The sequence below is a fragment of the Peromyscus californicus genome, unplaced genomic scaffold, assembly GCF_007827085.1.
Source record: "Peromyscus californicus insignis strain IS unplaced genomic scaffold, ASM782708v3 Scaffold_19__1_contigs__length_69161282, whole genome shotgun sequence".
NCBI classification, from domain to species: Eukaryota; Metazoa; Chordata; class Mammalia; order Rodentia; family Cricetidae; genus Peromyscus; species Peromyscus californicus.
In genome coordinates, this window is record NW_026294491.1 from 54,493,074 (window position 1) to 54,520,870 (window position 27,797).

At 39.6% G+C, this 27,797-nt stretch overlaps 1 protein-coding gene across 1 annotated transcript in view; it reads right to left on the reverse strand.

Annotated features, from left to right (window-relative positions):
* The window catches only part of Tfap2d (transcription factor AP-2 delta), a 56,778-nt gene that overhangs the window by 20,584 nt on the left and 8,397 nt on the right, over positions 1–27,797 (reverse strand). The window contains exons 3-6 of the mRNA XM_052743963.1: positions 21,304–21,469; positions 21,004–21,122; positions 5,266–5,407; positions 1,528–1,641 (exon numbers count right to left, since the gene is read on the reverse strand). Coding sequence (XP_052599923.1) covers positions 1,528–1,641; positions 5,266–5,407; positions 21,004–21,122; positions 21,304–21,469 — 541 coding nt within the window. The remainder of the gene's footprint in view (positions 1–1,527; positions 1,642–5,265; positions 5,408–21,003; positions 21,123–21,303; positions 21,470–27,797) is intronic.

Here is a 27,797-nt window from a genome sequence, read left to right on the forward strand (position 1 = left end):
TATTATATAGATATTTGTGTATCATCTTCAAAGTCTTATAATCTTAAGAAGTTTTATTGTTTCTTTGTTTTGTCCTATTCCATTTTTATTTATTTATTGTTATTATTATTATATGCCTGTTTGTGCTCTAATCAGAGAGAAAGGATGTGCATTTGAATAGGTGGAGAAGTGGGGAGGATCTGTAAGGAGTTTGGGGAGAGAAAACCATATTCAGGATATATTATAAGAAAAATCTATTTTCAATAAAAAAGGTAAAAGGAATAAAAAATATTTTTTAATGATTCACAGGTTGACTGCCCTGGGGTTTTCTTTTTAAAGTCTAATAAATTGTTCTCAGCCTTCAGAAAATAACTTAAGCAGGTATTAAAAACATTTTTAATCCTAATGATTATTACTTTTTGTTTGTTCGTTTTTGAAACAGTGTCTCTTTAGTAGCCCATGAATTTGAACTCTTAATACTTGCTGCCTCAGCCTCCCAAGTACTGGGATTACATGCCCACCATCCCAGCTTGTGAATTAATCTTTCATTAACATTGCTTATATTTTTCATCAAATGATAACTCAAAGATGAAATATTTTGTATGAATGAGAAATATTGTATAGCACTATAATTCTAAAGTTTTGAAATGGAAAAAAAAACCTAAGCAGTGACCATTTTCTTTCTCTTACTATATCTAGAGAGTAAATTTACCAGAAAAATATTCTATTTATTTCCAAAGTATCTCAGAAATTGAAACTTAAAATATGACTTTAATAATGCATTTAAGGATCCCGTGTTTAAGAACCATCTATACTTTCTAAGTGTATACAAATTATTAATATACTCCTAAAAATTCAGTCAATAATATTTAGTTAAGTTCAGTCACATCTGTTCATTTAACACAATTTACCCTAACAACATTAAGTAACTGTTTAAAAGATTTCAGAATCCTGGTCCAAAACTTCTTAGTATGCCTTGATCTACTAATATTCACTTTCATGAAGCCATAGTTTCTTGATAAATACAAAAAGATATTAAACATTCTGTTCTAAAATGCTTCAATTACTTTTTTTTTTTTCTAATTCAGGCTGTTACTGCTGTGGCCTGAATATCTGTGTGTGTCTCTCTCTCCTCAAATTCATACACTGAAGCTAAACCCCATTATGATACTAAGATGAGCAGCCCTGGGAGATAATTAAGTCATGGAAGATTGGATTCCTGCCCTGGATGAGTCTCCTGGATGATTGTTGGCCTGTTTCATCACACCGTACAGCTGTTAAAGGGTCTGAAGAGAGAGAGCCCTCGCCACATACTGAATCTGCCAACACCTCGCTCTCAGCCTTCCAAGCCCCAGAATCTAAACTATACATTTATATAATCAGTGTATCATCCAGTCTAAAGTGTCTTGCTACAGCATTCCTAACAGTGAAGCAGTCTCTATTTTAACAAACGTGTGTATCTCTAACCGGAACTGCAAAAGCAGTACAGAAGCCCGTGGGTGTGGCTTAGCCACTTAGAATCTGAACACATGGGTGAGTCCGTCTTACCTGAAATGGGTTAAGTGCCTCTGGATGTCCAGGTCTAGAATGGGTGTGGGTCTGGAGGAGCCCAGGGGTGATCTGTCTTGGCTCAGGAGGTCTTGGAATTCTTTACAAATTTGTCTACAACAAAAAGCACAAGACTGAGATGGAACTCCTGAAACGGACATTTAGTTTTGTGTGACATTATCTATCAAAATCTGTCCCCCCTTTAAAGGAGACCAGGAGGATGTTTCAGTCAGCAGTTTCTGAGGACCACAGGATGACCGTGAAAACAGTTCCAGCGAAAAGCTGCTCCCAGCCACTGAATCCACGTTCATTCTTAAAGTGAATCCTTACACGTTAATCTCAGGACAGAAAAAAATGCATACAAGAGAACTATAATTAGTTATCATCTTTTAAAATAGTACAATTTGTTTTTTAGTACATCACATCTATAGACAAATTTAACCAAAGTTATAGGCTTACATTATTCAAAGCTATAATTCAAGTCAACTTCTGAAAAATTCTTTTCCTCAATATTACAATAAAATATACTTTTTGATCACTTTCCTGCTTCGATGTTTGTAGTAGATGATCTCTTGCTCCAAAATAAGCCCACCAGTTTCAGCTGGCATTTTGCAGAGAATTTTTTGCTGCTCTTCTTGTCTTATATGACTAGGAATTTTAGCCTTGTGGTTGCCAGGCGGTGGTGGCATACGCCTTTAATCCCAGCACTCGGGAGGCAGAGGCAGGTGGATCTCTGTGAGTTTGATGCCAGCCTGGTCTACAGAGCGAGATCCAGGAAAAGGCGCAAAGCTACACAGAGAAACCCTGTCTCAAAAAACCAAAAAAAAAAAAAAAAAAAAAAGAAATGTTTCTGTGTATTATGACTAACAGTTAAGCCCTTGCAATGCATAAATCCCAATGGCATAATTGTAAAGAAATGTAACATTTAAGAAAATACTATTTTAAAATCTTTTTTTTTTTCTGTGTTGTGTGTGCGTGCATTTTAGTATGTGAGCAAGGGTGTGCACATGCCATAGTACATGGGTTGAGGTCAGAGACAACCCCCAATGTCCAATTTCACCTTCCACTTTTTACAAAAGTACCTCTGTTGTTTTGCCCTGCACACAGCAGACCAGCTGGCCCATTATTCTCCTGGGATTATCCTGTCTGTCTCCTAGCTCACTATAGGTGCCTGGGACTACAGGCCCGTGCTGTCATATTCCGGCTTTACGTGACTTCTGGGAACTTAAATTCAAGTCCAGATGCTAGTGGGAGAAGTGAGTTTACCCCCTGAGCTATCATCCCAGGCCAGAAAATAGGTTTTTAAAAGTATCTAATACAGTGAATTAACATAGCAGCTATAGAATGAAGTCAATAAGTATGAAGGAATTTCTTGGAAAGCATTCTTCATGTATGGTAAGAACACCCGATTCAAGGGATGGTACAGTTGTTTTGCATGTATGTCTGTTTTCACAGGGGTTTGGTCTTGATTGTCGTCCTGAGCAAGCACAGAAAGGTCAAATCACCTCAAATGAATGTGAAGGCAGAAAGAGCTCTGCTCTGAAACAATTTGTTCCACCAACAAATATTTATAAAAAAGTGATAAGAGGGCAGGCTAGGTGTCCCAGCAGGTAAAGGTGCTTGCCACTGAGACCGAGAATTCAGTTTTATTTTCTGGATCCACATGGAGGAGGATGAGAACCAGCTCCCTGCAGGTGTCTTCTCACGTCCACTTGCATGCCCTAGCATGCACACACACACACACACACACACACACACACACACACACAAACACACGCGCGCACACGCACGCACACTAAAGACAACAAAAATTTAAAGTGGCAGAATATTCTAAAGTACAATTTGATTCTTTTGATGGCTAAATTTTATTGATGTTGGCAAGGAGTCACTTGTGACCTTTTTCTATGGAGAGTGAGACTGTAAATTTTTGCCAAGTGTATTGTTGAGAATTTGCTTTTTGCAGTATTATGGAACCCCTCTCTCTGAATTGAAACTGGGTAGTTGGGTTTTAATAGTTGATTGCAACTTTACTTATTTATTTGATGGTATTTTGTGGTGCTGCCATCTCCAGGGTTCAATGTTACATAAGAGTGAAGCATTGTTACATTTGTTTTAGATTTCTAGCTAAAAACATAAATATAGCCTCATACCTAAATTATTTTGATAAATGATATGAATTCTTGTGCAGTAGTCCATCATTATAGTCTTTTTTTTTCTCACAAAGATTAGACTGACTTCATATCAAGTCTTAGTTTTCTCTCAGATTGAAATAAATTTTAAGCAGCTAAACACTGATGATTATTTGGATCATTGAATAAGCCAATTTACAGTTTTACAAGTCAACCTCATTCTTTTCCAAACAACACTGCAAGTTATAATCAATTGGTGAATAAATAGGAAAACGAAAGCTTGGAGAGCTTGAGCTCTTGGCAGGTGATTCAGCACAGGACACCACGCTCTAGTAGAATCAGCATCAGGGCTCCCGGGTGGATTTTTTAGTCTTGTCCTTTAACTTGCTGACCTAGGACAGCTTACATACTTAAATACAGATGACAATCCTGCAGGATTCAGTGGTAATTACCACCCTCTCCATAGGACAGTTACAGAATTATTATTCTGACTACTTTGATTCTTATTTAAATTTTTTGTTTCTGAAGCTTAGATATGAAAGACTCCTTTGTCTCAAAACAAAATGTCAAATTATGAATTATGTAACAAAGATGATCTTCAGTGACTCACAACATTCTAACTTTATCACTTACGTCATTGTCCTTAAGGAGGTAAAAAATTTTAGCTGATTTCTTGATTTAAAGTTTGGTATTTCTACTGATGATTGCTATTAAAGTAACTGCATTCAGTTAAGATCACTAACTGTTCTGACTTTGCTTAACATACATCAAATGTGAAGCATATTTATTTGTAAGTTAGTGATGAGACTTTCCTGTGTTTTCTATCAACCAGATAAACAAGAATCATGTTTGGTTCAAAATGTGTCTAGTTTCTATCTTTCTGCCTAAACAATTATCTAAATTATGCCAAAATATCTGGTTAATTACCAAACACTAGAAACACAGAGGGGTTAGGAGGTTACCTGTACTTAGCCGATGTTATTTTTCTGCAACTGTGTATTTTATAAAATATACTTAAATACAATGAAATCTATTATTTATCAAAGTAGCAAAGAATCATATAGATCAATCTGCACATGAAAACCAGTGATTGGATATCTCACCAAGAGAATATTGTAGTTCATGTATATTTAAAACTTTTATTATATCCTACACACACACACACACACACACACACACACACACACACACACACACACACACACTTTCTCCCTCTGTGTGTGTGTATTTGTGCACACACATGCCATGACACACAAGTGGAAGTCAGATGGTAACTTGTAGGAATCTGTTCTTTCTTTCTTTCCATAATGGGAGACCTTGGGATTGAACTTAGGTTTGTCAGCCTGGGTGGTGAGTACCTTTAGCTGTTGACCCATATAGTTGGCCTAATTTCTGCATATTCTAGTGAGAATTTCCTTGATAGTCCCATGTCTAATCACATGACCCTTGATGCCTTGGTACAAATGGTGGAGAGTCCTGATCAGTCTATTTAGATGCTGGAGTGTGAGCCCCTGTTTTTAGAGAACTCGTGACTTCTAAACTGTCTTCAATCAAAGAAAACAGGAAAACTGGGGATGAAGGTCCAGAGAGGCATCTCCACCGCACTTACTTGGTCGCTAGGATCATCTTTTTTCGAGCTGTCTGTTCTTTCTGTTCCATATGTTGTCTGGCGAGATGTTCTCCTACTGCCTTGGCTGGAAACTCTGTTTCACATGTGTAGCCAAAATCTCGAGCCAAGTGCAAAGCCTCACCTGTTGGCAGAAAGCACAGGTCAGTGTCTCACCGATATCCTACCTTAGAACAGCAATGCTGTGGATTTTTCCCAACTCTCACATATGGCTGTGTTCAAATGCATCATTTTGTTTCTATCCAATTTGAGCAACGCAAGAAAAAAAAAAATGGGAGGGAATGTCATCTGTGAGGAAACTGATGGAAACAAAGGAACAGAGAACTTTCTAGGCAAAACTGTGGAAAACTGAGAAGAAAGAGAATAAACCCGGTGACTCGGGAGTTTTGACTCTTTCCTTTGAATGTCTCTTGACATTACAGAGGAATGACTTCCAAGATTCTTCTCGACAAGCACCAGGGGAAAAACTTCTTGGATGTAACTTTTTGTTGCTGCTCAGCACAATGTCTATAATCTATAGGGGAGCCATTCTGATGGCTTTTCCATGACACCGATCAAAATATCCAGCAATGGGTTCAAAAGACCTTAAAAATTGATACACTTGGCAAAATGAAGTAATTATATCAGTTGCACACTACAATGTTAGAGACAGTTTATTATGTATATAGTACTATCAATGTCAGGCCTTCCAGAAGGCTGAAACATTATAGTGTTTTAGAGAGGGTAAAACATAGCAAAATCACAAACAGGTTCTGTCTGTCCACAAAATCTTGAGTGCAAGTAAAACTTTAAGAAGTAAGGTAAGAGTATCTTACCAAGAAAGTAGTAATTACTGGAGGAGAACAGTCTGGGGTGTAATGGCCAATGTTTTTAAAAATCAGTTAAGCAAAAATCTTACCTGACAGGTAAGCTTTATTTAAAAATCCAACTCTCAGAGTGAGAATTGTTTAGTGGTAAGCTGCTTGCCTACCATGCACAAGGCACGAGGTTTGATCCCCAGCAACACACCTGCCCATGTGAGCAAGTGCATGCCCACACACAAACATAAAATCAAACTTTACAACATATGGACTAAGGGCCAACTTTATTTGAGGCAATCTTATTTTTTTTTTATGTGCATTAGTGTTTGGCAGTGCATGTATGTCTGTGTGATGTATTGGATTCCCTAGGACTGGAGTTAAGAGACAGTTGTGAACTGCCATGTGGGTGCTGAGAATTGAGCCTGCGTCCTCTGGAAGAATAACCAGTGCTCTTAACCACTGAGTCATTTTTCCAGCCCATGTTCAAGGTAGTCTTTTTTTTTTTTTTTTTGGTTTCTCGAGACAGGGTTTCTCTGTGTAGCTTTGCGCCTTTCCTGGAACTCACTTGGTAGTCCAGGCTGGCCTCGAACTCACAGAGATCCGCCTGGCTCTGCCTCCCGAGTGCTGGGATTAAAGGCGTGCGCCACCACCGCCCGGCTCAAGGTAGTCTTAATCGGGTGTAATAGGGAAGACAAAGTGGGGCTCAAAACACTGCTGTCTCTGGGTTGGGGATGTAGTTCAGTTGATAGAATTCATCCCTAGTGGGTATGTGGCCCTGGGTTTGATTGCCAGCTCATCACAAAACCAAACAGCTACACAGAAAGTTTGGGGCCAGCAGGGCTAAAAACCAGGGATGAGGAGGGTGGCAAGATGACGCAGTGGATAGAATTCTTGCCACATAAACCCTGAGATCAATCCCTGGAGCCAACATAAAGGTTGAGGGAGGAAAAGATTTTACAAGATTGTCCTCTGACCTCTATCTAGCATTTATTCACACATGTGTGTGCACACGTGCACACACACACACACACACACACACACACACACACACACACACACATTGAGACAGTCATGGCAACACTAGCAACCATAACAATAAGAAGGAATTGAACACTACAACAGCAGTTTATGATTTTCATTACATCGTTATAAGCACTATATATAGCCTATCCATGTGCATTGGTGCTATAGGGATAGGAGAAGTGATATTACAAATATCAAATGATTATTAAAGTGTTTTACAGAGGTTCAGAGAAGGTGATAATCATGGGGTGGGGGTGACCCAATACCCATGTAGTTAATCAAACTTTTCCATGGTGAAGTTAAAAAAAAATCAGGCTTGATGACAATACTATGTGACCCTTGTTTAATAACTGTCCAATGTAACACTCTAAGCAGTTACAGACTTGAACTTGCTGTGTGCTCACAGGACAACAGACTAGTGGATGAGTGAACTCCAAGAGTGCATAAAGACAGCTCACATGGTAGATTATGAGGGAGAGGCATTTATACATATGAATATATATATATACATATATATATATATGTATATATATATATATATATATATATATATATATATATATATAGAGAGAGAGAGAGAGAGAGAGAGAGGCTAGGTGACATCAATTAGTAAAATATGGTTTTTCTATTAAAAATAAGCCTCTCAGTTTGAGAAATTTATATTCACAAAGTTAACAGCTCTAAAAAATGGAAAGGCAGTTGAGAATCACAGAACACTGAGAAACTAATATTTAGGAAGAGGTTCCCATAAAAAAAATTGTTCTTAACGTTTCTTATAACTAAAAAATTCTAATAAATTTTTTCTCAGACATACTTTTTGAAAACACAGATTAAAGTTGAAAGAATTTTACAATAAAAACCCACATGCCCATTCTTCATATATTAAGTGTGCTCTATTACTTGGCTATTCATTATACTACACCTTTATCCATGTTATTTTCAGAGGAAATAATACATTACATGCATCTCTCCAAAATATCAGTTTGTATATCACTACCTGAGGTTTTACATTTAGTCTTTTCAAACTTTTCCCCTAAAGTGTGCTAAATAAAAGAAACAAGACTCGGGACATTTTAATCATGATTTGTTGGTGTGATGTGCCTATATGATGGGTGAGAGAGAAGGAGAGGCAGGAAGAGTATCACCAAGTCGGGGTTGTGCACATTCTAGGCAAGCATGTACACCAGTGGGATACACCTTTACCCTCATTTATTTGCTTTGTGTCTACTGGCTAAATATGAACTGGGGGAGCACTCGGGAAGCAGCTGAGCAGTCGAGCGTGCACACTGCTCTCACAGAGGATGCAAGTGTGCTTCCCAGCGCTCACATGGGGTGGTTCACAACTGCCTGTAATCCCAGCTCTAGGAGATCCTAGACCTTCTTCTTGTCTCCTTGGACACCTGTACTCATATGCCCATCCCTACACATAGCCACACACAATTAAAGCTAAAATAATAAAAAGAAAGACTTTTTTGTTGTTGTTGTTGTTTGGAGGGCTCCTTTTAGTCTATTTCAGAAAAAGAACATTCAGAAAAGAACAACCTGCTGTGTCTGGAAAATGTAGTTGGGAACCTACTTGGAATTTTCAAAGTGGGCAATTATCAATCAATGTAAAAAAAGGCAGCTTCATTGATGCAAGTATATTTACATTTTATTTATTATTGATAGATGCTAATATTACCAGTGATTTTCTCATCTAATCATGCATATTGCAAACATTTTTCTCCTTCTCACAATATGAGATTACCTATTCTCGGATTTGCAAAGAGCCTAACTCAGTGGGGGGAAAGGTCTCAATGAAACAAGCCTATTAGCACAGACAGCACTTTGTGAATTCGCTGACTAAGGCATGCCCCCCACACCACCACCAATCAATGGAAAGATCAAGTTTCTCTCCATTTAAAACAGACACGCTATGACTAAACATAAAGGATCTCTATATACTCACGATTTGATGGGGGCCCTTGTTTTGAGTAATGCTATAACGAACAAGCAGCATTTAAAAAGTACTGATTATTGCCAGGCAGTGGTGGCACGTGCCTTTAATCCCAACACTCAGACGTCAGAGCCAGGAGGATCTCTGTGAGTTCAAGGCCAGCCTGGTCTACAGAGCAAGATCCAGGACAGGCACCAAAACCACACAGGGAAACTCTGTCTCGAAAAAAAAAAAGTTTATTATTAATGGTTTATCACCCTAACTGATTCAGGAAGAAGATACATGCATATTTTGAAGAAATGAAATAAAGATTCTTTTAAAGGACATAGCATGCCATGCAGAGTGCTCACTTTTACTAGAAAAATGACAAAAATGAATCATTTGTGAAATTTTTCACACTTGATAAAAAGTTGGACCCATCAAATAATGAATGTTATTGCACCTGACCAGAGGATGAACGTGCAGTTCTTAAGAAAGAGGTAAAGGTCATTTCAAACCGGCACAATGACAGGGTGGACCATGCTACCTTCCAGCTTTATATAGCAAGCCAAGCTGCATATATCAGAGTAGCTGCACAATCCATCATTCACACCAGTCCAGCTATTTAAGTAACATTTTAGCAGAGACTATTACATAGATCAGTGGTTCTCAATCTTCCTAAGCAGAAACCCTCCAATACAGTTCCTCATGTTGTGGTGACCCCACAACCATACAATTATTTTCATTGTTGCCTCATAACTATAATTTTGCTACTGTTATGAATCGTAATATAAATATCTGTGTTTTCTGATGGTCTCAGGCAACTCTTGTGAAAAGGTTGTTCGCCCCCAAAGGGGTCATGACCCACAAGTTGAGAATCACTAACACAGATAAACAGTACAAACAGGAGAATGGCATCAGGCCCCTTGAGTTTGTGCTAAAGCCTGGTTCTTGATGGTTTGTCCTCTTTTAATCAAAGCTCTCACTGTGTGGTAGTTTTAAAAACAGTTTGAGGAGAACAGCTGCTATTTACATTTGCACTGACAGCCAGATCCTTCCTTCTCTCAGTTCTGTTTACTGCTTTCTGCGGCTTGCAGTGTAACATTGCTACAGGATGTACAGTGATGCTACATCAAAGAAGTGGCACGTGAAGACATCCTGATATGTAGTTTAAAAGTGGGTATCACGGCAAAAGAGCTCTGTGCGTGAGCGTCTAAAAATGAATGGATGATGGATCCGTCAATGAAAACACACAGTATTTTAAAACAATGAAACATACAAAGTGGAGTTCTTTAGAGCAGATGTTTTAGTGTCAACAGGCTTAAGAAAAGCAAATTCTAGGGTCAGAAAAGTGTATGGATAGGCCTCTGTGAGTTTTGATTGGTTTGTGCAAAAAAAGATATGTGAGTTTCTCTGACTGAGCAATACGCAGTTACCTGTGGTGGAAAGAGCCTCCTAGGAAGGATCAAGAACATTCCCCTCCCTGTCTCATACATGGTCACTGACACCTTCCTTCTCTAAAGGATGAGGTAAGATGTTGTAGTTCTGAGCGGGTTTAAACATTCTGTTTATTTCAATTTATTGTGCCACTTGGGCATCTACCCTTTAAGCATAAGCATCAACATCCTCACTTTGGAAACTAGGTTCATTTTATTTCATATTAAGAATGTCTCAACTGAGATGTCCACATTGATGAGATCAGTGCCTGCAAAGGCTTTAGGATGTATGTGCCAATTGATAACCCATCCCCATCTGTAAAATGGGAGACCACAGAGAGATGATTTAGTGTTTTAGGTGATGGCTTAGCAAATGATGCTCTTAAAAAGCAGGGACAAATGGATCCCAAAACACGGGATGAACTCCAGCATGCAACTCGCTTGCCAGATATCTGGGGATTCAGTTTTGCATACACCAAAGCAAAAGTAAAATTCTGGGAGAAAATATTAGAAAAACATTTAAGTGGAAAGTTAATGGCAAAGTGTTTTCTGATGAAAAGCCAGTTGACTGTTGTACTGAGATTTGGGTTTCAAAAGGAAGAGATCGGGATTTATTACTTTTAAAGATTTTTTTCATTCATTTGTATGTGTGTGTGTCTTTGTGAATGTATGCCCTGTGTTTATGGGTGACAGGAGGCCAGGAGGCATGCGATTTCCTGCAGCTGGAGTTACAGGCAGCTTTGAGATGTTTGATGTGGGTGCTGGGAACTGAGCTCTTGTCTTCTAGAAAAGGAGTACGTTCTCTTAATTGTACATCCATCTCTCCAGAGCCCGGATTTACTTTTACACTAGAAATAAATACACCTGAGTTTTCCAACTTGTGTATTGCTGTAAGGGATTTTTCTTTAAAATAATTGTATTTTAGGAAAAATGTACTTTCTATAACTAAATTTCAACACCAGTCTTCGGGAAATGACAGTTTAACTATGTAATTCCTTAGATAACCCTTACCCATTTCACTGTAAAAATATTACCACAGAATTAGATTTAATCTACTATTGCAGCATCTAATAAAGACAATAACGCATATATTTTAAATACTTCTCACATAGCTATGATTTCAATCTTATTTTCATGTATGGGGAAAGAGCAGGCTGTTTCAAAGAGTACCTATTAGCACTGACAAGTTTTAAACATAGATATTACATTAATAAACTCCTCTCTCTTTCCCTCCCCCCTCTCTTCTGCAGTATTGGAGATTCAACCTAAGACCTTGGACACTCTAGGAAAGTGTTCTAACATTGAGCCATCTATCTTTCTGTCCCTAGCCCTTTCTGTTTTTCCTTTTTTGAGATAGGGTCTCACTAATTTGCTCAAGCTATCCTTGAATTCATTCTGTAGCCAAGACAAGTCCTAAACTTGTAATACTCCTGCCTCAGTCTCTTGAGTAGCTGTAATCATGGGTTTGCACTGCAAGGGCTGGAGATAAATTTTCTTACAATATGAAATTATAATTAAATCCTAGAGCTGAAGCACAAAGTTAACATTTCTGCTATGTGTTCAAGCTTAGGGATGCAGTCTACAGCACCAGCTCATTGCATCTTTGACCAAGATACATGTCTCATAATCTGCCAGTTTCCCTAGGTAAATGATTATTTTAAAATATCCACATTGTATTTCCCAAAGCAATAGTTCTGTACTTCCTTCAATGCCCTACAATCATCAGAATACCTGATCAGTGACAACCAGTCACTCAAATATTTTATTGGTTAATCTTAACAGTCTTGTGAGGCACTCCAACAAATATAGCACAAAAACCAAACAAAAGAAACTTGCAAGAAAGACTAACTTTATACTGCAAACTCATGGACACAAGAGCCTATCATTATGTCAGTGGAGCTGTTTAAGAAAACAAGCTACACTTAAAGACATAATTTCTGAACCCTTGTTATACTTCTAGTTTATGTTTTTGCTTAAAAAAAATCCACTGGATTTCACCAATATCAGTTAATCTCTGGTATTAGGGCATGAGCTTTTTTCAAAAGCTCCTAAAGTCGTTCTATTCAGCTGTGGCTGAAAATCTCTCCCCTAAGAGGAGGAGAAAGCATTATGCACATGGACTACACATAATCCCCCCCTAGAAGGATTCTGTGGGTTACATCAGGGAAGGCAGGAGCCACTGAGTTACTGGTAAGTTGTGTGAGTTCTGTCTAGCTGTATGTTCTTACAAGACTGACATATTTCGTTGATTTAAGTTCTAGAAACAAGAAAGGAAATGTGGTAATAAGAACAAAAATAGCATGATTAAGGAAACAAAGACATTGTTCTACTCAAAAAGTACACTCAAATTGAGGAATGTAGTGAGATGTAGCTTGTTTTTCAAGTTAGTAGGGAAATGATGGATTATCAATAAAAGGTGTTAGGACAACTGGGTGGCCATCTGGAAAGGAAGAAAGTTGGATCTATACCATATATCCAACAATAAAACAAATTCCAGATGGATCAAAGATTGAAGTATAAAATGTTAAACCACACAGTAATTGAAAAACTTGGGTGATTCTTTTGTGATTTTGAAACTGAAGGGCCCCTTTTAAGGTACTAAAATCAAAACTGAAATTTCAAAAACTCCATGAGAAATATGATATCCATCAACAGGCAAGCCAAATGCCTGAAAATGTTGAGAAGAAGAAAGGAATAAGAGAGAATAATGAGATAGGAGCTATGATTAAAGAGCATTATAAACATATATGTCTGAAATTATGAGACAATAAATTTTAATGAAAAATCTAAACAAACAAAAAAATCCCTGTAACAGTAAACAAATGAAATCTAGGGGGTAAGGAGGTTTGCAATGATCAGCTTTGCTATAATTTAAAAATGCCAAAGTGTTACTCTATAAACACAAAGTCAGTGTATAGAAAGTAAAGCCAATAAATGTCTAAGTATGTGTTGAATCTAGATTTTAAGAGAGATTTTCTCCAATCCATCAAATTAGCAAACATTAAAAACCCTAGAGCAAATCAATTACGTAAAAGTGAAGTTAGGCTCTACCATGCAAATGTCTTACTCACATTGTGATAAAACTATACATTTATAACAGTGACTGAGAATAATCTGCCTATAGTCTATCAAAATTGCAAATACACTGTCCTTTGAGTCTGAAACATTGTTCCTAAGAATTTACCATAGGTGTTCTTGGTTGTCTGTGTAAATATATCTATAAATAGGAGGCTATTCATTGTAGCACTATTTAAATGGCCAAAAGCTGAAAACTCTTTAGAGATATTAAGTAGAAGACTCATTCAATTGCAATGTGTGTATGTGTGTGTGTGTGTGTGTGTGTGTGTGTGTGTGTGTGTGTGTGTGTGTGTGTATTCCTCAATAATACTTAAGTACAACTGGCTTAATCTGTATACTGTCACTTGCATGTTAAAACAATTAATGAAAAAAGATGCCATGGATTTGAAAGGGAGCAAGAAGGAGTATATGGGTGGGTTTTAGGGATTGAAGGGGAGGATGAAATGATGCAAATATATTATAAACTCAAAAAAATAAAAGAAATAACTAAAAATAATTATAATATGTTTACTCAATGTAATGTCATCAGTGTTTAAAAGAACCAACATCTCTGGCCGGGTGGTGGTGGTGCACGCCTTTAATCCCAGCACTCAGGAGGCAGAGCCAGGCGGATCTCTGTGAGTTCGAGGCCAGCCTAGTCTACAGAGTGAGATCCAGGACAGGCACTAAAGCCACACAGAGAAACCTTGTCTCAAAAGAAAAAAGAACCAACAACTCATACATATTATAAAAAGAATGAGCATTAAGACAAACTGCAAAATCATCAAGTACAAAATTATCTCATAGAATACTATAATTTCTTCAAAAATGAAATTAAACACATATATACATATATCCTGGGGATGAAGCAGAGGGACAAGCTGTGTTGCCTTTCTTCAGTGAAAGTAACCAGCTATCTTGGAAACAGAGTGTATATCCCTTCATAACATTTGGACCATATATCATTTTCATGTGTTGTCTTTTTAAAAATATATTCATAAAGGAGCAAAATCATTCTCTACCCTGTTCTTAGAAAGATTTCATTCTGAACTCAAGAATTTTTTTGTGTATTAAACAAAGGTAATTTTAAGACTTTGTTATTTTTATATAATTTATGATTTGATTAAAGGCCTATGAATTCCAAGAAATGTTAAAGAATAGAAAAAAATCTGAAATTAAATCTTTGAACAGCACATCAGCTGAGCCACAGTCTCTGAAAAGCAAAATTTTAAAAAGAGTAAAGAAAGAAACTAGAAATAAGCGTAAAGATGTGTATTCTTCAGTAAACCTGGCTAATTACAAGAGAGAGCAATGGCCAATGGGCCAAAGACTAAGGCCAACAGCCTCACACATACATACACTGGCATTCTCTTTGAGTAGGAAGAGGAGTACACGGACCCCTGGAGCATATTTTGAAGCAGAGATGAAATTGTGTAGCATCCCGTTTTTTCTGCCTTTATAAACAAGTACCTTCCCTCCCTACAAAATGGATAAAATGGTAAAATGAAGAGGAGTAAGAAAGAGAAATCAGAGGAAGAAGACAGTTTAAGATGATAATCTGTCTCTAAGTGGTACCCCTGTGTCCATGGTATCCTACAGGACAGACAGGTTCACTGAGACCAATTACTGACTTCTGAAAAAAAAAAGTCCTGAGATATTACATAATGATATTTAATTGTTACTTAATTACCAGTTATCAAAGCAGAATCTCCTTCTTAGGAACTCTTTTTTGCTAAGAGGAAATTTATCTGCAATTCTCATTGGCGTGAAAAAAAAAAAAAGCCAGAAGAGGCCTTAGAATGAGTGACTACCATAAGTTCTGTTATAATTAGATATATTGAGGTCAATTCCACCATTAGCTTTGAAATGCAAAACTATGCCCCCAAAGACATGGCAGTTTCAGACTCTCTATGTGCAAAAGGGAAAATCGGGTCCCCCACTTGCTGTTCTTCCTGGTGGTTGTATAACCAAAGGGGACGCCAGTCAGAGCTATCACAGCCTCACTTTTCATGCACGGTTTTAGAATGCAGGTGACCACCTTCATCACAGGATATGACTAATGAGGGATGTGCTGTCTGAAAGGCCTGTGAAGGAGCTGTTTGAAGGGTGATGACCCATTTAGACATACGCACATGCCATGATCATCCCAGGCTAGCCTTTTAGTCTTGTTTATCAAAATAAGCCCGTGTTACTCATGTCTGTGTGAAGGCAACTCCTAAACTCCCTAGATACATGATCAGGATGGAGCGTGGATTGAACAAATGGTATCGTTAATACACAGGAATAAAGATTCTAAGGGTCTTTGGTTTGGTTTGGTTTCCCTTCCTAAAGTCACAAGGAGTGGACAATAGTTCTTTCTAAGGTAAAAAAATAAATCATAGACAACAACACTTAGAAGCTCCACTTGTGAGCTCTCTTCCCTAGGGGAAAGCATTTTCTGATGTGTCAGTTACGTTTCCTGTATTATCGGAAATGCAGTCGGATGGGCTCAGGATCAGAGACACAGTAGACCAAATATCGATGTCAAGATTACTTCTACTAGGTTGGCACAATGCCTTAGCTGGTACAGGGATTGCTGTGCAAGAGGAAAGGCCTGACTTTGACTATCCAGCATGGAAATAAAGGCAGATAGTGCAGCACTTTGCTGTTATCCCTGCCCTCCTATGGCAAGGTGGGAAGTGGGGACAGGAGAATATCTGGGAGTTCCTCAACCAGGATGCAAACAAGGTGGAAAGTGAGGACCAACATGGGGTTGTTCTCTGAACTCTGCACACACACACACACACACACACACACACACACACACACACACACACACACTTTTTCACTTATTTTAAAGATGAGAACCTACTGTGTTTTGAGTGGAAGGGCTTTGTAAACTTTGTCAGTAACTTTTTAATAATGCTATTGATTACTACAAATTAAAATAACTTTGGGGAATTAAGTGGCAGAAGGCTTATACAGACAGATTTTACAACCTTATAGTTGGTCATGGGTATAAGAGAGGTGGAAATACTTGCTTAGAGTTCACAGGGATGGCAGGGGCACTATGCAAGCTAGAAACAGCCTGCAGCCTCGATTCTTTCATTCAAGTTAAGAATCAAGTTTGTGGCTGCTCACCATGAAACAAAAACAAATCAAAATGGAAAACAGACTTAGAGTTTGCGAAGCCGAAGAACCGGACTCTTCTCCCTGTGGTCTCCAACTGTATAATCCTATACAGAACCATTAATCTTCTCGATTTAGTTTTCTTGTTTGAGAATAGTGATTACTAAGACATACTGAGCACTGCCTTTGGGCTGCTTATCATGCTCAGGGGTTTGCCCGTATTGTGCTGAATTTTCATCCCAACCTCATGAATAAGATGTTGTTTCATAGATAAGGACACTCACAGTAACTGATGCGCCTCCCTGTAGTAAGCGATAGGTAGACATGAATTCAAAGAGACTATTCGTCCCCAGAAGCTACATTCTTAACTCTTTTTGAGGCTTAGATGAAAGAAAACTAGAGTGTAATAATCAATCAACTTTAAGGTGCTTCTGTGCCACCAAATATTTAATTGATGTTAATGTCATTAATTATGCAAAAGCCATATAATACGGTGTTGTGTATATAGGGTGTTAGATTATCAAAACATTACCCTTTTGAGACTATGTTTTTAGTAAAAAAAAATTACTACATTTAAATTTTTTTACTTTCTGAGGGAGGGTGATTGCATGTGCCACAGTATACCTCTGCAAGTCAGGTCATGAGTCTTGGTGGTGGACATCTCTACCTGCTGAGCCATGTTCCCAACCCTTGGTCACTCTGCTCTTTTCTTCACATATCGTTAAGTTACTGCAGACAAGTCTCTGCTCAGAGAGAGAGAGACAACATTTTGTAGCACAGCTTGAGCTCACCCTACACTCACGTTCGACCAAGTGATGGATTTTCATATAGTTAATAGCAGAAGGGGTATGATGATGGGCTCCAGTCCCTTACTTTCTTCGGACTGTATGAACAAGATTCCTGGGACCTCGAGACATGTGCAATTACAGACAAAAAAGAACTCTGGGTTCTTGGTCCCTGGTGAGACTGTAATAGGAAGAAAGACTACTAATGAGGAATGTGTCTGACTGTGGCCAGGAAAAAGCAAGCTGCCATTGTGTTAAGTTACTGAAGAAAGGAGAAGGGAATATCAGGAGTAACAACTAGCCTTCCCCTAGTTATCGTTGATACTATGATCTTTGTTTATAAATGAGGAAAATGGAGCAGAGACAGGCTAACCAACCATTCCAAGTTCAATACCAGTTTTAAAAATGATATTATTCTTAGAAGGTCAAGGAGCGAGCCCTAAGGATTAACCGATTTAGCAGGTGGTGCACTAGTTCCCATGAGGTAGGAAACATAGACTGGTCTGGAAATTTACATATTTGAAGCTGAAGAAGACAGCAACGGTAATAGGTGGTTCCAACTAACAGAGACTGAAGGGAAGTTGTATACAGTCTTTGGAAATTAAGCATTTCTTTTGCTGTTGCTCCACACTGCTGAGATAAGTAGCTAAGTGGCAGATTAGAAAGATGAGGAGAAGGAGGGAGAGGGAGAGGTAAATATGAGAACTTGGCCTCTCTCAAAACTGCTAGTCTAGGCGTTTATACCAAACAACTTAAACGGGTGGCATTTTGGGACCCTGGAGGGTGCCTGGCTATGCTACCCGAGGTTCCCCAAAGCAGTAAGATTGGTGCCTAAAGCATTCCGCTGTGGTGAGCAGAACTTCCCTCCCACTCTAAATGCAAGTGACTGCAGGAAACAGCAGGTAAAAAAAAAGGTGACAGCAGCAACTAAGTCACTGACGCCTTCTATACTTCTGAACAACTAACTCTGCTGTTCCAGGGTGAGCTGCAGGGGGCACAGCTTCTGAAGTCAACAGCCCATCACTAATAAACACAGAGCAAAAATGCCAAAAACGACAACAGAAATACCATGGCTGAGTGCATTGAAGGTTTTCTAGAGAGAGAAGACTGAAATTACTTTCAGTGTCTCTTCAGGAAGCTAAAGCCACTAGATTAAGTAACCTTAGACCGTTATATAATCATCTAGAGGCTGACATCTCTCTTTTGCTCTAGATACTGAAATGGACAAAAGAAAATTTATAGCAGTATGAATAAGAAGGAGAAATGAAGACAACAAGTTCAAGGGATGTTAGAAGATGTGCTTAATCCTTAGTTGTGTATTTAAATCTACATAGATAGAAACGGATGGGTGAAATGGGAACAAGATCTTGTCTCTTTTGTGGTCAAATATTATACCAAACTATGAGGGATGACTGACCGTCACTCATGTACTAGGTCACATAGGTGTTTGAAGAACTACTAATTTCATCTTGGTTGCTGGTTATGAGAGTTTCAAGCGTTATCTTTTTTTGTTTGTTTGGTTGGTTGGTTGGTTTTTCGAGACAGGGTTTCTCTGTGTAGCTTTGCGCCTTTCTGGGAGCTCATTTTGTAGAGCAGGCTGGCCTCGAACTCACAGAGATCCACCTGCCTCTGCCTCCAGAATGCTGGGATTAAAGGCGTGCGCCACCACCGCCCAGCCTCAAGCGTTATCTTAAGAGATATTTAAAGAACCCAAGTGGTTAGTTCCTGGTCATTAAGATTCGTGCACGGGGGCTGGAGAGATGGCTCACAGGTTAAGAGCACCGACCGCTCTTCCAGAGGTCCTGAGTTCAATTCCCAGCACCCACATGGTGGCTCACAACCATCTGTAATGAGATCTGGCATCCTCTTCTGTATACATAATAAATAAATTAAAAAAAAAAAGATTCGTGCACGGATATTGTAGAAAATCCAGGAGATAAAGGAAAGAAGTGAATAAACAATGGTGAAGAAACAGCATAATCTTTTCCACAAGATTGTAGGTTGAAAAGAAAGCTGACCAATTGGCGGGGGCGGTGGGGTGGTGCTGAAGAGATGGATCAACAGTTAAGAGAACTGGCTGTTCTTCCAGAGAACTCAGGCTTGATTCTTAGCACTCAGAACGGTGACTCACAACTGTCTGTAACTCCAGTCCCAGAGGATCCAATGCCCTTTTAAAATCTCACCAGGTACCAAGCACACACATGGTACATAAATATACACTCAGGAAAGACAGTTGTACACAGTAATTAAAAAAAAATCTTAAAATTAAAAAAAGAAAGCTAGTAGGCAATTTTTAGATAGTTAAGAAAATAGCTTTAGAATTTCTGGGAGGTGCATGAATTACTCATAGTCTACCATTTATGTGCATCTCAAATCTCTGGTATTACAGCTACTTGTTTTCCCCTTTAAAAATACAATAACTAAAAAAATATTTTTACTTAAAATGGGCAGGAAGCTATCTCCTTTTTAGTCAATAATTAGTCATATTCTTGTAACCTTGCTCCGCCCTCACCAGTACATATATGTGGATAATAAATAAGATGTCTCTATCACAGATCAGTTCCCAGCAGCAACAAAGACAAAGTAAAATTCAGGACATAGTACAGGCCAGCTATCCTTTACCCACAATGCTCAGGCCCACAGTGTTTTGTATTTCAGAAGTTCCTTTTCAGATTTTAAAATACTTGCACAAAACTACTACTTGAATATCTCCAACATGAAATTCTAAACACAAAATAATTCAAATGCCAAACTTTTAAGTATCATGTTAGAATTCAAAAAGTCTGGAATTTGGGTCACTTTGGAGTTCAGACTTATGGTTGGCAATGACCAACCTCTAAGAATAACTTTGATTAAATTTAAGTGTTTGCTGCCAAAGGTCTTATTGTTGTGGTTGTTGTTGCTGCTTCTGTTGGGGCAGGGAGCAAAGATAACTGTTATGAAACTGGGCTTACTGATGGGTACCTATAATTCTATTGCTCAGGAGGTTGAGGCAGGAAGATTGATGTGAGTTTTGGACTAATCTTTCCAATACAGTGAGACCTTGTCTTAAAATACCAAGCCAAACCAAAACCAAAACCAACAAATCAAACAAAAGCAGACAACTATTGATAACAGAATTAACAAAGCTATTTTTTTTTTCAAGACAAACGTTGAGAATACGGTCAAAATATTTTCCTCTCAGGTTTTTTTTGTTTGTTTGTTTGTTGTGAAGGCCTACAAAGGTTTCCCAGTGAGATCTGAGCTTGCTTTATCCAGCAGAGCTGCATAAGATGATTGCTTGACCACCTGCATGCATGGTTACCAGGTGTTGGGAAGAGTCTGCACTTGGATGTGCAGTATGCTTTGATTTAGCAAAGGAGGTCTTCTGCTCTGCCCCCTGGCATTCCTTTAAAAAACCCTTTAGAAGAGACAGAAGAACTTTGCCCTTTCTATTAAGGCAAAGTTAATCATTGTCAAAATTAATTAGGAAGTTTTCCTATTACTGTTAATGATCACCCTTAACAAAACTGAAGTAAGGCAGTAAAATTAACCAAGGCTTGGGGTACCACTGAGACCAGTGTTTCATTATTTCTCCGAGAACATGAAAGTCATACCTTCGACTAAGGAAGTGAGGAGGGTGACATTGGCTGCTTTCCGTCTTCCAGCTGGCAGGTTTAGGCCAAGCCTATCCAGTTTCTCTCTTAGGCAGCGGCCACCATTCTTGGATTTTGCTCTGTGCAGAAGCAATTGACAATTAAGTTTGGCTAGTAACACTTGGAAGAAATTATGAGACAACTTGATCTCATGGGGATGATGCCACAGTGGATGGAGGATAAAAATACAGAAGGCTCGAAGAATGAGAGTGGTATTAGTTCAGTTACCCGAAACAAGGTGTTTAAACAGCTTCATCTTACCTCCTCAGAATGCCTCCCAGGAGCGAAGCATTGAGGCACTCAGGTGGCGAGAGACGCCTCTTTACCTCAGCAATGGTCACCTTGTATTTGGAAGTAGAACTGAGAAGGGACAGACGACCAGGAACTGAGCAAAACAAGTCTGTCGGGTTGACCACACAGGTGCCACCTTGGAAGTGAAAAATGTACAAGTTAGTAATAGTGAAAGAATAGAGCTCTGTGAGAGGCAGGTGGTATCGAGAGAGGCATGGCAACAGCTGTGTCTCCCTTCCATTTACATCATGTCAGGCTACTCAAAAGATAGACTTCCAAGAACTAATTAGGATTTTGCATATCACATAGAAAATGAATCTGTGTGTACCATTGTAATCCTAGGCAAAATTAGCACCTTCTACAACATAGGCTGCCTCTACGGTGTTCATTTTGACATTATTGCGTCAAGAAACACAGCAGTACGTTAATGCCCCCACATCCAACAGTTAACCTCAGAAAAGCAGTTGTTATTGGTTCACAGTTACATGTGACTGTGCACACGTACAGAATGGATGGAAACTTTTGATGCATGCTTTTCTTTTCTAGAAGGTTCGCAAAGTTACCGTCTTCCTTCCCTCATCCATCCACCAGCTAAAGGCACCAATCCCCATAGACACTAAAAATCACCTGCCCATCGCCAGAAATCTCTATGCTGGTGACAATACAGTCAAATCTTCAGTCTGTACTGTCAGCACATGTAAGCACACACGGTGTAAGACCCAGTGTTAGCTAGTTACCTGCATTCAATATGACTGCTATTATCATTATGATGGTTGCTTCACCATTACCGTTAGGGTGCAGGGCAATGGTAACCATTCAGAACATCACCAAACAATTTCACCATGATGGAGTTCCTTGGTGATGGGGTATCTTCAAGTTCTACAGAGCCTCTTGAGCCGCATACTCCTGCAGAAGCAGCCTACTCAATTCTCTCACCTCAGACAGCTCTCTCTGACTAAAATCGACTTGGATACTCAAGTGTGAGCATCACTGGTCATAGTTTCTTGATGCTCAATTGCTAACTTGCTTCAAATACCTCAGACAAAGCCCACCCTGCTAAAATGATAGGCATATGAAGCTGGGATATAAGGCTACCTTTATATGCCCCAAGACCATTGCCAAATTTGAGTTCAAAACTCTGTTTTCTTTCTCTTTCTTTCTTTCTTTCTTTCTTTCTTTCTTTCTTTCTTTCTTTCTTTCTTTCTTTTTCTTTCTTTCTTCTTTCTTTCTTTCTTTCCTTCCTTCCCTTCTTTCTTTCTTTCCTTCTTTTTTGTTATTTCATACAAAGTGTGTGTGGGGGGGTGGGCAGGCTAGGATGTCAGATGCTCTGGAACTGGAGTCACAGGTAGTAATGGGCTGCCTGATGTGGGTGCTGGGAAATGAACCCACGTCCTCTGCAAGAGCAACAAGTGCTCTTGACAGTTGAGTGACCCCTCTCTTTTGTCCTTCACAGCTGTTTTTGTTTTTGTTTTTTTCTGAGCATTCATTTTCTTGCTTTAGTTGTAGGTAAGCTTAAGTCACTTTTCCAGAGAAGGGAATTATGAGGGAAAGGAAGGGAGGGAAAGAGATTAGAAAAAGAAAAATGCAGAAGATTGTTGCCCCCAATCCACTTACTAAGAGGGTGATCCGCTTTGGCTTTCTAGGGAGAAGCTAGTCGGGAGTGGGGCATCTTAGACCCCATTTGGTCCTCATTCAGAATCTATGTTTTCAAGGAAGTCACATGCTGCTCATACTCATTAAAGTTTGAGAAGTACTGGACTAGAATTTATCACTTGTCCCCAAGTAGCCCTATCATCGGAAGAGTTACAGCAAGGAACCTCTGTTCTTTAGACTCAGGGGTGTTCCCTGGGCATGTCACCTAAAAAACCTGGGAGGACATGAACCTATGTAAAATAATCCCTACCTGGAAGTAAGAATATTAAAATTATTTCCAACCCTATGATGCTTGGAATTTTTCTAGCTGTTTTACAATTACCCCTATTTCTCTTTAAAATAAATTTATTTGTTTGTTGTTTGTTTTGTTCCCTGTGTAGCCCTGACTGTCTTGGACTTACTCTCTAGGCCAGGCCAGCCTTGAACTCAGAGATCTGCCTACCTCTGCCTCTCAAGTGCTGAGAGTGAAGGCGTGTGCTACCACTGGCCAGCATGTATTTTTTTTTTCTTTGACAGTTTCATACATGTTCATAATGAATTTCAGTCATTTTTATCCCCATTATCTTCTGTCATCCTCCTTCTCTCTGAAACCCTCTTCCCAGCAAGTCTTCCTCCTGTTTTTATCTTCTCTCTCTGTCTCTCTGTCTCTCTGTCTCTCTCTTTCTCTCTCTCTCTCTCTCTCTCTCTCTCTCTCTCTCTCTCTCTCTGACCCTTTGAACTTAATATTTAATTATGGTTGCTTACATAAGCATGGGTGGGGTTTATTTACTGGAGCATGGGCAAGGGATGGCCTCACCCATCTCTAGAGAAACTATTTCCATCTAATGGTTGCTGAGGGACACAGTATCATTCCTTCAGTAGTGTACCCACTGAGAAGTTGCCTATGTTCCAGTAAGTAACCTCCTTCCCAAGTTAGCTTTAAAATGGCTAATGATCGAGGTCTTTCTCCCTTAATAATTCTGAGCTAGTTTATATGGCCCAGTGTTTCCACCATACAAAAGGGAGGGAGGAGAGAATGTTAAGGCATCATGGAAAAATCTGTTGTGTATTTCAAAAAATTCCTCATGCCATTTTCTGGAAACAAGACCAAGGTTTTAAAGTCTGAGAGGTCAGTAGGTCTGTCAACTGTTAAACTAAAATCCTTTTCTTGGAGTCAAATGTGCAAAAACTGTAAACTATCTTCTTCAGCAGCTGGAAACACACAAATTTGCAAATTCTTCCCCACTTTGAATTTCTACAGAATTTCAAAAGTAATAATAATAGCAACAACGTTAGGAAAATTTCACAGATTCTTAGGGCCGTGGCTATCCCCTCACTCACTTTCATTTATTCTTACACCGTGTACCTATAGGTACAGAGTGCACTTAAATAAAGGAAATTGACTTCTCAAAAGTTGAAATGAACTGAAAGTCAAGATAGTTTCAGTGAATCTAGATTTTATGGTCAGACAGTCAGAGTCATGACCCGATTGCTTGGGGATTTCGGTCAGTGTGAGGAAAATATCAAAAATCAATAAAAAAAATGTGTGTATACAATATCCATCCACTCTTCTCCTGAAAGGAGGTCTTTACCTGCAGTCACTATGAACCAGAAGCAGACATATATCTTAACATTTAACATCTCTCCTTGTATACCAGTCAGTATTTTACTAAAGAAAAAGAATTAGTTTTAAGTGTCTGAGCATTTTACGTGAGTTTTTTTTGTCCCTTTCTTCTGTCTGCTAGGAACTTTAGACTTCTCCTGTCCTTAGTAATCTGTGGGTTAGAAACTCAATTTAGCAAGAAAATGTTGGTCACAATCTTTGAAAAAGGAGTTAAGTCTAGTTTTCCTACATTCAAAAATCTGTCACTTTTTGGCTTAGTTGAAAGTAGGCTGCTCTCTGGGCATCCTCTGGGTAGGCTACCTAGCCATCTGTGAACTCTGGAGGCCCTGAGCCTTTCTGCTTCTCCATCTATGTTGGCTTCTGGCTTATGCTAAAGTAGGCATGTGTTAGGTAAGTTACACAGGCTGCATATTAAGAATATGCTTTATGCACACACAAATTGCCTCAAGGATTTATTTTGTATTCAGGATTATCCATCAACTCTAGACTCTTTTATTTTTTATGTCACGGAATCTTTAAAGGGAATTTCTGTTGCTTTGATACGTGGCATCGTTGCAGCCTTGGGGGAACTCTCTTATTCTGGCTAAAGATTGGGCAACTTGTAGAGTTTACATCAACTTGGGGAACCTGATAGCTTGCTTCCCAGTGGGTTATTTTTCAGGAGGGCAGAGAGAAAAAAAAAAAAACAAAAAACAAAACAAAGACATGATAGCCAGGGTTTTGCATTTGTAATGAAGGTAGTGACATGGTAGAACCTAGGTAAGGGAATGGAGACTATCAACAGTAATGATGAAAACCCAGAAGACAATCAGAATCGGACCTCACCAAGCTATTAACAGTAGTCATTCTGTGTTCCCCACTCAAGGTCCTCATGGTGCCTCTGAGGTCCCCTCAGCCCTTGCAGATGTTGGGTGGTTCTCATTTCCTGCTCAGCATGCCAGTTGGGGATGCCAGAGTCAAATAGGTTATGCAGAACTTCTCGGGTGTTCGCCCCTCCTCCATTCATGGTACACAGAGAAGCAATATTTCTACAGAGGTCAGTGCTTGCAAATTTTGCAAAGAATCTATACATTCTAATGTGTAGCTATGTAAGAAGTTAAGAATTGTCTACTCCAGATCACTTGTCTAGGACATGCCTTAAAAAAAAAGTCCTAATTCTGCCAAAATAACAGGAAGAAGTTAGCCAAATTCTGTAGTTATCACTATACCTGGCACAGAATAACACAAGTTTAGACTGCCCTTCATACCCTGATAGATCCTGAAGGACCTGAAGAGGGAGCTGCACTTCTCTTGGTTAGCCTGGGGAATCTGTCCTTCTGCCTTCAGACCATGAGTGGTGGGAAAAAAAAAAAAAAAACCACTGGTGATGAGTCGGAACTTGCACATTAACTAGCTTGGAGAACAATTCTTTCTTAATCAATCTACTTGAAAACTGAAGGTGTTCATACCTATTCTACTTCCCCCTGAAGGAAGCTGAGGACATGTTCCAGGAAGTGGACAGATGCATACTCAGCAGCCTGAGTAATGAATGGTACCCAACACTAACTGTGCTGAGAGGCTACCACATCACAGGATAAGCTCTGTGAAGCTGGATACTCATTTACCCATTGTTTGCACTTCAACCTAATGGGAAGCCAAGCGCTAAAAGTCTCCTCTCACTCCAGAGCAAACAGGAGTGGTGGTCTCCAAGGAGCAGCATCTGAGCAACAGTGCTGAGTCTCCGTGCCCCACCCACCCCTAAGAACACACCCAGTTGTGCCAAGAGGCCCCCTGGCGCCTCTGCAGGTGCGATCCATACTTCCTAGCCTGCTTCAGCTCAATAGGCCCCAGCGCACAGCCCAACAAACCGCCCCACCTCAGCACCGCCCCACTCTCCCGAACGTTGGTGTTGACATAATTAGACCAAATCTTAGGAGCGAAATAAATGTTCTGTTCGCCTTACAGCCAAACAGATGTTTACAATTCAAATGAAAGAAATACAAACGGTAGGGATTTTTTTCCTCCCCTTCTTCATCTCCAGTGATCGCTTTTTTTTTTTTTTTGATACATTAAAAATGTGTAAGCGGTGACAAGAGTTTCCTATCCCTGTTTGTTTTGCAGCTTCATTTCCGCGAGGTGCTCTTGTCCGACAGGTGGGGTAGGATCTTCTGGGCTGTTTCCCCCTCTAGCCTTTCTCTCTTTATCAACTCTCTACCCCCGCCCGTGGGATTCCCCCCCCCCCATGGCAGCAGATATTAATTGTAATCAAACAGCAAAGAGGTGGGGATGTAGTTGCCATCGCGTAGGACTTTGATGGTGTGTCAGCAGCGAATTGTGCTGTTCAGATGGAGGGATGCGCTATTACAGGTGTCGCTACATCAGGTTGCAAGCGGCTGCTGCCTGCCTCCCGGAGCCCGCACCTCATCCCAGCAGAACAAAAGAAAAGGAACTGGGTTACCGGATAGATAGCCGCTGCCTGGTTCTGTGTCCCAGTGTGTGCTCAGGGATTAATTGCGAGTTCCCAAAGCAAAACGTACTTTGGACCGGGTGATTTTCCAGAGCAAGGGAGGGCGGGGAAAAAGGGAGCAAAGCACTTCCTTCCTCGTGAAAAATAACTGTCCAACAAACTATGCTTTGGTGTGTGCGTTTCAGAGGTCAGGGAAAAGAGATAGGATGTCAAGTCTCAAGTACGTTCATTTTAGCATTAAGAGAACACGGGCGAAGTTTCCAGTGTATCACCTGCTCTATTTTCATTCACAAAGGCTGAAGAACCAAAGAGATGAGTTCGAGCCAGCTTAACTACAAGAGATTCAGGGTAGCCGCTCACCGATGAGATTCTGACAAAGGAAGAGAGATTAAGCTACCGGCATATCTGTTTTGCCCCTTTTAGAAGCTGCTAGGAGCTAAGGCTGCGATTCCAAGGTCCAGTCAAGGCCCAGGAGAGGCTTGAAAAAAACCAAAGCAAGGCGCCTGTCCTCCCGAGGAGGAGTAGGCCAGTCGCTGTGAAGGCGACAGAAAACAAAAAGTGTCAGTTCTATCCTACCCATTATTGGTAGACAGGGCAGTTGAAGCTAAGGCTGCCTTTGCAGAAAGACGTATTTTGAAGAAGAATTAAATCAGATCGGACAATGTTTGCACGGAGGTATAAACGCCTCAGCCTTGGCGAGGCAGTCACCTCAGCGATCCGACACACTCCAGCTCCCTTAAAACGTGCAGAGTTCAAGTCATA